Raw genomic sequence first — 12,200 nt, 5'->3', positions numbered from 1 at the left:
TTTATTGGAATTGCGGAATACCCCCAACTTCACAGGTCGCTCCCCAGCACAGATGTTATACGGCCACCCACTACGGTCATGTGTCCCTGCCCATCCTGAGTCCTTCTCGAGGGAGTGGCAGGCCAAGACCGAGGACTGCGATCGTCGTGCAGCCGCCCGTGCTGACCAGGTAAAGGCACAGTACGATCAGCACGCCCGGCCCCTTCCCAGATTGAGTATCGGGCAAACAGTTCGGGTTCAAGACCCGACGCCTCACCGCTGGGACAAGGTCGGGGTTGTCATGGGCTGCGGCAAGACCAGGGATTACGAGGTCCGTCTCCCTAGTGGTCGGGTATGGTGGCGGAATCGCCGCTTCCTTCGTTCAGTACCGTCCCCTAGTGGTGAACCCCTCCCCCATATCCCTGTGAACCCTTGCTTGGACGAGAAAAGTAAGTCCTCATTCAGTGAACCCCCAGTTTTCCCACGTCACTCTCAAAGGCTCCTGGAAAAAGAGTCCGCTCGAGATTGCACTACGAGCGTGAGGGGGGAGGGAGGTGTAGATATATGAGACGAATATTGCTGTAATATGTAACTGTACTATTTACCATTATTGATTCAGGTCTCTGTATTATATGTTATAATCATACTCCCTTTTGTCACTGTGTTAGTTCAGACTTTGAGCACATGCGCGCTGTACGCGCATGCGCAGATAGAGATACCCGGAGAGATTCCAAGACAGGACGCTGTTTCCCCTGTCTTAACTCCTTTTGTGTGTTTGTCCCAGAAATAGAACTTACGAACTTGACATCAGTGTGTTTCCTTCTCCCCTGATTATAAGGATCACCTGAGTCTCTCCCACAGTTTCAGGGTTACACTGTCACCACCACAGACCAACTCTACCTTGATCTGTCCAAACAATGCACTGACCTCCTCCGCTCTGACCCAAAACACCGCCGCCCTAACTGCCAGCCCAGGAGTCAGTGGAATGTTAACCGCGACCTCATGTTAAGTCTATCCGAGTATGGCATTGACTAGCAGTCGACCAGTACAAGAAATCTCCAAGCTCCCCTGACGCTCTATGCTTCCTGATGCGTACAAATAAAGAGGTCCAATCTGCCATCACTCTCGCACGAGAGAAGCAGTGGTTTGATTTACTTCTTCTAATGACCAGTCTACATCTATAGGTGATATATGGGGCACCATTAACCGTGCCCAGGGCAACAACGCCAGACACTCGCTCCACCCCAGACCAGCTGCCCGAGCCGAGGCGCTCTCCCAGACGTGGCAGGAGGCCGCCTCCATCGATGTGCTACCACCCCCTGTACGAGACCTCACCCTCGCATTGCAACCACAACGCCGACAGCACATCTCCGAGTACCAAGACCTATCTGCAGACATTGACGTGCCTTTCACACAGTGTGAACTACTAAATGCTGTCAAATGCAAAGTTGGTCCACTGCCCCTGGCGATGACGGCGTCACATATGATGTGCTAAATGCCTTTATTGCTACCTCTGGTAACCCCCTCCTCTGTCGATTTAACCTCTCTTTTGATACTGGACAGCTGCTTCACTTATGGAAGACTGCCACCACCACCCCAGTCCCTAAACCAGGCAGACAAGATGAATATCGTCCAATCTCCCTCATCTCCTGCTTCTCAAAGATGATGGAGCACATGATACACCACCGCCTCCACTGGAAAATTGAAGCCCACCTGCACCATGACCTCTATGGTTTCCACCCCGGAAAGAGTATTGCTCACTACATGGCGAACACCTCAGCCAAAGCCTCCCTCTTCGTCGACTTCAAGGGTGCTTTTGATGAAGCCAACAGTGAAGTGATCCTTGAGGGCCTCATGCACATTGATGTGAAGGGCAAACTCCTCACGTGGATTGCTGACTACCTCTCCCATCGACAGGGCCATGTCCGTTTTCAGGGCCACTACTCCATGATCAGGACCTTGATCTTGGCACGCCTCAGGGAGGTGTACTCAGTCCTACACTCTTTAATGTTCTTATGAACTCCATCTACTGCCTCAACGACATCTTTGCTGAGCGCACCCTAGACGGTCACATCATAAGCTATGCTGATGGTATTCTCCTCCAAATTACTACAGTGCAACATGAACAACCTATACTCTCCAAGTTCGCCCGGACCTGTCAAACACTCGGGCTAGTCATCTCGCACATTAAAACCAAGTTCATATCACGCTTCCGGCGTCAGACACCGCTGACTCTGCAAGGACAAGACATCGATTAAGTACGCACCTACAGGTACCTTGGTCTACCCGTGTGAGCCACTACCAGCGCCACCACCTCCACTGTCGCCGCCCACGTCATCTCCCAGTGCCGCCAACGAACGAGGCCCCACCAGTCCCTCACCCACGGCCTCAAAGGAGTCTCTGTCAGGGTCCTACGTCTAATGTACATTGCCATCGTCAGAGCTGTCATAGATTTTGCCTCTCCTGTCCTTGTAGTTGCCTCCCAGTGCGAGAAACAAAGCATAGAGAAAATACAAAACAGAGAGATGAGACTCATCCTCGGCTGCCCAATGATCACCAGAATAGAAGTCAAGCAGCGTGAACTTATCCTGCTCCCAGTCTGCGTTCGAATTACTGCTCTCAATGCCATCTTTGGTAAAAAACTTCTTCGCAGTGAACAACCGACTCCCCTGTCGCACTCACTGAACTCACATCTTAACAGCCTCCTGCGCTGGCCTGTCCCCATTACCTTTCCCTCCCCTCTCAACACTGGCCCCTCCACACTGCTGCTGACATCCTGAGTTATCACCTCTACACCCCCTTGACCTCTCTCTCTCCCGAGTACACTCATCCGCCTCTACCACCGTGGACTTCCCCGAGTGTTGATGTTGTCCACACCTTCCCTGGTCGTAAATCCACCCAAGTGTGGTATATGCTCAAACTTAACTGCCTTGAGCAGATTAATGATGTCGCCTCCTGTCTTACGACCTCCAACCCTCCTATCCTCGTCTACTGTGATGGGTCTGTTACCACGCTGGGCAGCGCTGGGGCAGCTGTGTGGATTCCTCAGCGCCAGGCCTGCAGGAAAATCAGGGTCCACGATTGGGCCTCCTCCGCTAACACTGAAAGCATAGCCATCCTCGCGGGCATTCATGAGGGGGCGACCTATGCTCGCACTGAACGCCGGAAACTCCTTATAATCAGTGACAGCACTTCTGCACTAGCGAGGCTCAAATCACCCTCCTCCCCTGCCACCCAACACACCCCAGCCGCCATCGCCAGGCTTGAACAAACTGATGACATCCTTGTCAAGTTTATTTGGATCCCGTCACATATAGGAATAACTGCCTGTGACACTGTTGATCGACTTGCCAAAGAAGCGACACAAGAAGAAGATGTTGAAGCCTCCCTCGCCCTCTCCCTGAATCATCTCAAATCTCACATACACGCCTCACAACGAGAAGCATTCGACGACAATTGAACACACCTGAAACAACGGGGTAGCGTCACACTACGCCACTATGACGCTGTAACCGGTGACGACAACCGCTCCTACAAAGAGTAACAATCCCTGACTCGATTTCAACAGATTATGTACATGAGACTGCGCCTAGGGTACAGGTACCTGTGGGAGTATATTGGCAACCCTGAGCCTGGCCGCACTGTTTGTAAAATTTGTGGCCAACCCGACTTTCACACCCTCCGTCACTACATCCTCACTTGCCCTATGACCTCCTCCTACAGGTCCCCAGCCGTTACCAACACCTCTTCCCTCCCTGACCAGATATCCCTCCTCCTAGTGACAGGCCTGGCACTTAACATTATTAGGGACCTGCCACGCTTTGCTATAAACAGATGAAATGTACCGGGAACTTCCCCCACTCATCATTCTGTCTCTTTATGTAACTTGCTGACAAAACCCATGACCCTTCAGGCTTCTATGCCCTTAATGCATGAGTCATAAAGGCAAGCATGAACTTAAAGCATGCTCCCAGATGGGCTCTGTAAACGCTTCTGCGCTTCACCTTGCACAGGATGTAAGGGGGTGCCCAATGAACTAGCCCCCTCGGGGGCAATCTAAAAAAAAAAAAAATCTGAATAGAGAGGAGAAAGTAACACTAAGAATTAATGCTTTATTTTCATGTTTTATTTGTAGTAATAATTATATACACAAAATGCACAACTCAAAAAAAAATTTAACACTTCAATTCTGTAATTAGAAAAAAAAATCATTGATAACAAATTGTGGTTAGGTGAAAAAATGGTGGATCAGTCAGATTTAATATCTAAAAATTAACTGATATATCACACACTCAAATTACAAGTTGTGGGCTACCCCTCTCAAAAAGTCCAACACATGGTGGTTCTCAAAGTCTTCTACGATGGTTGCTATTGTGGCTGTTGAATCTTGATAACGCTTCCTCTTAGGTGGTGCTGGATCTTCTGCAATCATCTGGTTGATGGCGATGCTGGTCAGTGCCTGCTCCATCTTCAACACTTCAAGAAATTTCCAGATATTTGGATGGAATGAAGTAATGTTAGCTTGCATATGGTTATGCCATCCTTCCAAGGAGTTGTTGGTGCGAGGTAAATCTTCGTCAACACGATCATAAACATTCCACATGCTGACAGGGAAACGTGGAGTTCGCCTATAATGTCGACATTGTCTGCCGATGTATGTATCTTCGAAGTAGTCTATGGCAGGATCAGCTTCAGGTGGCATAGTCTCTTGCAGTATCTCAAATGCGTCAATCACTTCACCTTGTGGGATGAATGCCAGAGCTGGTTGCATTCAAATTTTCAGGGCAAAGTCAGCATCAATTTGATATTTTCCTTGTAATCCTTCAGATTGCACCTTGATATATGTTTAGCGATAAGTGGTAGAAACATTACTTGACTGTTGCGTTGGCGAAGACCTCTTCAATGGCACTCCTGGCAGCTTGTTCATAGTCGATGAGAAAGGTCTTTGGATTGAGCATAGGGTTGATGGTGAGGAATTGATGGAAAAGGTCTTAATATGTTGCTCGTTGTTTATTTGGTAGCAGAGCATAAGCACAAGGAATAACTCTTTTTGAAGCCAAATGAATAGTGTACAATTGGTAAAACAGTTCAGGTACAATTTTAAATGTTCCATCAGCAAACCAATCAGTTGAATTCTCCAGTAGCCTGAGGTTTTTGGCTGTGGAAAAAAACAAGCATACGCTGATCACTCGGTCTATCATACATCAGGAAATCTTCACCATCAGCTCTCATCTTATACTCAGATGGAATGACCAAATCAGCGAGGTTTGATGGAATTGGATGAGGGGCATCGACAACTTGTTTGTAGCATCTTATTGCAAGTCGTATATGTGATAGTGATAGTTGTGTAGAGGCACCTTCTAATGTGATCTGAACTGTTTAGGTAATAATTTGCTGCGCAGTCTCTTGGGTCTTAATAGCTTTCCTCTTGATTTTCTGCCTGAAAGACAGTACTTCTAGGCGCCGTGTGTCAGCAGCATGGGTGTGGTCATTTACCTGGCCGACTACTTCATTTCCACAAACTTTAACTTTGGCTTTAAAATTGTTATGCCGACGTCTCTCACATTCATAAGATATAACACCATTTACCAGTTCTTTCTGCTTCACATAGATGTAGACACCATAAATAAGCTTCGTTTTACCACGTTCACTTTGGACGAAACTCCATGATAAGGTGATATGACCTCTAGTTCTTGAATCAAAATTCATTTAGGGAAAAAGCCAGTAAAAGGAGGCAGTCCTCCCAGAGAAAGCAAAGATAGAAGTATAAGAATTTTATTAGGTAGTGGGGAAGCATTATTGGAAGTAATTTGGGAAAAATGAAAACTCTGTTAGAAGTGAAAGATTAATGCCACTGAAGAAGATATTAAAGAGTAAAAAGTAAAATATATTGTTCATATATTTTCACTAATCAAAATAGCAGAAAGTATTCATGCTATGTGATTAATAGAAGAAAAAGCCATAATTTTTCGAAGTATTGTTTGGTTAATACCACCAACTGCTCCAATGATTGCTGATAGAATAATTGCATAAAACAAAATAGTTGTAACTAAGTAGTTAAAAGTAAGATATGAAAGTAAAAGTATAGGAGCAATTTTTTAATAGTTATGAGCACAATAGATTGGATTCAATTTATTCCTTCTATAACTTGGGGAAATCAAAAATGAAAGGAGCCGCTCCTAGTTTAAGAAGAAGAGCAAGCGCCAAAGTGGCGCTAAGCTGGGAGAAACTAATATAATTGAAGCAAAAAAATAATAATAGCTGATCCTAGAGCTTGGATAAGAAAATATTTAAGTGCAGACTCAGAAGAATATTGATTATTTTTTGTAATAATTAAAGGAATAAAAGATAAAAGGTTTAATTCTAAGCCTGCTCAGGCCCCAAATCATGAAGTGGAAGAAATAGATAAAATTGTTCCTGAAATTAGGGTCAAAATAAATATTAATTGAGAGGGAGAAACTAGCATTAAAAAGAGAGGTTCATGCTCTCATAAATGGGGTATGAACCCATTAGCTTAGGATTAGCTTATCTTTTGTATACTGGTGTAAACGGCACGAAAAGTTTTGATCTTTAAAGAATTGGTGGAATTCCATTGTATATAGATAACATGAGTAAAAAAAAATACATAATCTGTCCTATCAAGACAGCCCTTTTTCAGGCATCATAATTTAAAAATATGAGGTTAATAAAAATATTATTAGTAAAATAAATACAAAAAATAGAAAATTAAGAAAAATATAATTTATAATAGTATATATATATATATATATATATATATATATATATATATATATATATATATATATATATATATATATATATATATATATATATATATATATATATATATATATATATATATATATATACATATAAATGTATATAATTAATGTATATAATTGAATTATTGTTAAAATAGTAGCTAAAAATCTTAGGAGTAGCAATCTATGTTAAATTGGTGAAATCACTTAACAAGCCCTGTGGTTAGTATTATGGCTCTTACTGACCCTGTTAAAGGTCAGGGTCTTATATCAACTAAGTGGTAAGCGTGGTGTCCGTGTGATGATGACATTAGTTAACTTCTCTGGCATATAAAGTCCTTAGGACAGCAAATACATACGATTGAATTAATGCAACTGCAGATTCTAGTATTAAAAGAAGGATTTGAGCCAACATTAAAAATGACACTAAAGTCAAAGATAAAGAAGGGCCTATATTACCTAAAAATGTCAACAAAAGATGCCCAGCAATTATATTAGCTACTAGTCGAACGGCTAAAGTTCCTGGTCGAATAATATTTCTTAAAGTTTCTACTAATACTATGAATGGTATTAGAAGCCCTGGCGTCCCTTGGGGAACTATATGGGCAAGTATGTATTGGGTATGGTTGATTCAACCTGTGAGAGGTTGGAGTCATAGACCACGTTCTAAGTAGACTTTATTCTAACAGCGTCAGCTGGTGACTGGCAACCGGGCGCTGCCAAAGACAAGCCCCCATATCAACATGGGAAAACATATCGTACGATGGTACAATCTTACACAACCAAATAAAATAAAAGTTAGTCACAAAGGTAGAGCAAGCGTAAGAGTTATCGCAAGGTGTCTGGATCTAGTAAATACATACGGGAGAAGCCCGAGAGTGTTATTAAATATAATAAATCTAAATAAAGAAATAAATAAAATAGTTGAACCTTTAGTGGCTTGCCCTAAAATAGCTTGAAACTCATTGTGAAGAAGTTGTATAATTTTGGACCAAACTAGTGCTCAACGTGAGGGAGCCGCTCAATAAAGGTAAGGAATAAAAAGTAACCCAACAAAAGTTGATAATCAATTAATTGATAATGAGAAGATTCTTGAAGAAGGTTAAAAAATAGAAAATAGTCTTGTTATCATTTTCAGGTTTTTTGGTGTTGAGTTTTTAGTTCAATTGAAGGGGACAGTTCAAGCACTGTACTCAGACTGGTCAATGTTACTCCCCAAACTGGCAGGTTTAACAAAGTATGCTAGGTCAGGTAAGGTCAGGTAAGGATAATCCCTAAACTGGTTGGTTAAAATAAACTTAGTAAGTCAGGTCAGGTGTTTGGTCAGCTGTACATAAGATTCACTCAGGCAATGAGGGGCATTTGTTCAGGGGGGCAGTCGTCGGGGGACAATTGTCCAGAGAGCAATTGCCCAGGGGGCATTTGTCCTGATTGTCACGAGCCTGGGCGCTCGGGAACTCGCATAGCGTGAGGCATATGTTCACGCCTACGTTTCATACAAGCTATTAATAAATTGTTAATTGTACTTATTATATTATTATTGTTCTTAGTTACTTAGGTTAATTGTATATTTATGTATGTAATTTATATGCATCATTGTCTTACTCTGTTAAGTCAACTCAAGAGTAATATTAATTAATTATATAAAATATCCAGCAAATGTCTAGATCACGTGATATGAGACGCGCTGCTCGGCGTGCCCACGCTTCCCCAGTAGCGAAAAAACCGTGGCATAGGTTAGACGTGTCCATTCGTTCTCTAGCCTTGACCCTTGTCTAGTGCTTTATCCAGTCTTCTGCAATGCCCTAGGGGTATCAGGTATTAGTGACACGTTTAGTTAGGCCTAGGAAGGGATCCTGGTGGTAAGGTATCTCCTGTTTGGTAGGGATAATCATTTTGTAGTGATTGTTGGATATATATATATATTTCGTATGTCTTGTGTAATATAGTAATGTTAAGTAATTTTTGTTTGGTCTAACTCCTTACAGCATATTTTCGCCCTTCCGGCATCACTCTTATTTTATTATACACTTACTTATTCCCTTAAATTCATGTTTGCTAGTCATTACTCCCTTTAGAACATAAATTGAATTAATTAATTATCTTCCCTTTTGTGATGCACTTATTTCAACTGTTCTTACTTTTTCAAGTACATTTAGTTGAGTAGGTTTTTGGTGAGCATAATTATTGCCGTGTTCCCTATTTGTTCCTTTATTTGTTAATATCTTGGGGTAGGATTCACTCCCCAAGTATAAAGGGTAGTGGGATCGCGACAAGTGGGGGCCTGTCCGGGAGCTAACCATTGTTGTGTCATATCAAGTGTTGTTACTCGCTAGGTGTTGTTTCATCGCTAAGTATTTTTGGATGCAAGTTGCTGTGTTCACAGTGTTCATTTATATTGCTCCTGTTATTGCTAATGCTACTGGTGAGTTAACCCTTATCTTGTGTACCAGGTGTTTGGTTAATCCCTTGCTGTGTTTCACAGTAAATTGCATTTTGATATTATTAATTAGCTAGCTAGTTAGCTTAGCTGCCACGGTTAATTTTTTTTCGCTACTCGATTTTGAGTTCAACATGTTTGACCTGGAAAGCTTTTTGGCTTCACCTTCAGCCGAAGTACTGAAGGGGCTTACTAAGGTAGAGTGGCAATCCCTCGCTGCTTATTATGAAGTAGAAGGCCGCTCTTCCATGAATAAGGCTAGGTTAGAAGAGGCTGTCCTCAACTACCTTATTGACAATGAAATCATAGCCCAACCGTCGGGAAATTCAGAGGAAATTGTTACACCAAGTAATTTGGCCTTACAAGTTGAACTCAAAAGACTCGAGGTGGAGCTGGAAACTCTCAAACAACGAGGTTTGGCTCAAGGTAGTAATACTTCAACATTCAGTGTAGACAAATGTCTCAACAGTGTTCCTAAATTTAATGAGGAAGAACCAGACAAGTTCTTCTCTCTTTTTGAGAAAATTGCCCGACTTAACAAGTGGCCTGTTTCTCAATGGTCTCAACTTATTTATAGATCTTTCACTGGTAAAGCATTAGATGTGTTTTCTGCCCTCTCTGAGGATCAATGTCGAGACTATGCCCTTGTTAAGTCCGCGGTTTTGAGTGCTTATAAACTTGTTCCTGAAGCCTACCGGCAACAGTTCCGTAACTGCCGGAAGACTGACAAACAAACATTTGTGGAGTTCTTCAGGCAGAAACAGGTTCTTTGTCGGTGGTGGATTGAAAGTGAGTCTGCCCATGTAGAACATGACAAGCTTGTTGAACTAATCCTGCTAGAGGAGGTTAGAAAGTGTATCCCAGGCGACATTCGAGCACACTTGGATCAGAGAGGTATCTGTACCCTGGCTGATGCTGGTCCAGTGGCTGACCATTATTCCTTAATTAATAGAAATGTAAATTCCAGGTCTTATGCTCCCATGTCCCAGTCCTTCACTTCCTTCAAGCGGCCCACACCAACATCTACATCGGGGTCCCTGCCTCTTGTCATACCGACCCGACCCTCAGGTTCTGCATCATCTACCCCGGGTGAGCCCATGGTCCATGGGACAGGTGGATCCACTCCTACTGGTGAGAGAAACTCTAGTTGCAGGTACTGTAAGAAGCCAGGACATGTCATCAGCGACTGTCTCAAGTTAAAGAAAAGAAATTCCTCTCGCCAAGGATCCCCCACTCTTTTGGTCAGGGTGGCCGAGCAATCTGAGAAATTATTGGAGCCCTGTGTCACTGCCCTCAGTCAGACTGTTGCCCTGAATGCTTCCCCCTCTTCTATGATATCAACCTTTGAACCATTTTGTTCTCCTGGTTCCTTAGCTTTGGATCAATTCAGTCAACCCATTTCTGTTAAACTCTTGAGAGACACAGGCTCAGCCTTATCTCTTGTTACTAAAGAAGCTGCTCCATTCCTGGATTCATGCTATACTGGTAGCTGGGTGCTTGTGAACGGTTTGACCGGTGGGTCGCGTATTCCCCTTTGTCAAGTGTACTTGCGGTCATCCATAAAGTCAGGCTATGTCACGTTAGGAGTAGTAGATAGCTTACCTGTAGAAGGGGTCTCTCTATTGATAGGAAATGACCTCGTTGGCGACATGATGTTCCCTAATGTTGTGATCTCATCTTGTCCCACTGCCGAGAATAATACTGTGCAGTTCGAAGTAGACTTTCCAGGGTTGTTCCCTGCGTGTGCTGTGACCCGTAGCATGAGCCGCAGTACAGAAGTAGAAGAGACTAGTGAAGTTGATGAAGTTTCCCTCCAGGACTGTGAGAAGTCCGAGGATAATCTTATCCAGCCGGACCATACTGATCTTGGTCTCAGTGAATTTTTTGAGGATTCCCCACAACCAGATAACCTCCAGAGTAGTTCTGATGGAGATAGGAACCCAGATGTCACTAGTTTTGGTTCCTCTCCCATCACTAGGAGTAAGTTTATTGAGCTACAAGCAGGGGATCCTGAGCTAGTAGGTTTTCTCAATAGGTCAGTTACTGAGACAGAAGCTGAGCAAGAATCAAATTGTTACTACACTAGGTCTGGTGTATTAATACGGAAGTTCCGTCCCTCCAATTCTCCTGCCAATCACCTTTGGTTAGTTCATCATCAAGTTGTTATTCCCAAACCTTTGCGGCAGGACATACTTAGTATCGCTCATGATGGGGTGGGTGGTCATTTAGGAGTTAGGAAGACCTATTCAAAAATTTTATCCCAGTTCTTTTGGCCTAGGATGAAGAAAGACGTCAGCTCTTACTGTCGCACTTGCCATGATTGTCAGGTAGCGGGGAAACCGAACCCCAGTGTTAAACCATTCCCTCTGCAGCCTATCCCAGTCATTGAAGAGACCTTTAGTAAGGTGGTCATAGATTGTGTCGGTCCCTTACCTAAGACCCCTCGTGGTCATCAGTTCTTGCTAACCATTATTGATTGTGCAACCCGTTATCCTGAAGCCATTCCCTTGCGCCGCATCACAGCGAAGAATGTTATCAAAGCCTTAACCCACTTCTTCACTCAAGTAGGCCTTCCTACAGTGGTGCAGTCAGATCAGGGTTCCAATTTTACTTCCCGGTTGTTTAATCAGGTAATGCAAACCCTGGGAGTCCGGCAGTTGAGGTCTTCGGCCTATCACCCTCAGTCACAGGGGGTGGTAGAGAGGTTTCACCAGACACTAAAACTCATGTTGCGCACCTTCTGTCTGGAGACTGGGAAGGATTGGGACGAGGGAGTTGACCTGCTTTTGTTTGCTGTTCGGGACAGTAAACAAGAGTCGCTAGGATTCTCGCCCTTCCAGCTCGTCTATGGACATGAGGCGCGAGGGCCTCTTAAGGTGTTAAAAGAGTGTTGGTTGAGTGACCAGAGGGCGACGCCCTTCGCTTCATATATGGTCCAATTCAAGGAGAAGTTGCGTCTGGCTGTAGAACTTGCCCAGTCCAACTTAAGGTGTGCTCAGGTGAAAATGAAACTGCATTTT

The 12,200-nt window shown here is 43.6% G+C and overlaps 1 protein-coding gene across 1 annotated transcript; it reads right to left on the bottom strand.

Moving 5' to 3' along the window:
• Nucleotides 1–4,276: 4,276 nt before the first annotated feature.
• On the bottom strand, nucleotides 4,277–4,750 carry LOC121859639. The gene has a single exon (XM_042356574.1). It carries the CDS (start codon nucleotides 4,748–4,750, stop codon nucleotides 4,277–4,279), a length of 474 nt encoding a protein of 157 aa, XP_042212508.1.
• Between the last annotated feature and the right edge of the window lie 7,450 nt (nucleotides 4,751–12,200).

The sequence above is a fragment of the Homarus americanus genome, unplaced genomic scaffold (assembly GCF_018991925.1).
Source record: "Homarus americanus isolate GMGI-L3 unplaced genomic scaffold, GMGI_Hamer_2.0 scaffold7626, whole genome shotgun sequence".
In the NCBI taxonomy this organism is placed as follows: Eukaryota; Metazoa; Arthropoda; class Malacostraca; order Decapoda; family Nephropidae; genus Homarus; species Homarus americanus.
Note: the sequence above shows the minus strand (reverse complement) of the source record. Positions and strands in the feature narration are given on the sequence as shown.

Coding starts and splice junctions, on each gene's coding strand:
- LOC121859639 (XM_042356574.1), bottom strand. CDS start 4,750: ATGCAACCAGCTCTGGCATTCATCCCACAAGGTGAAGTGATTGACGCA.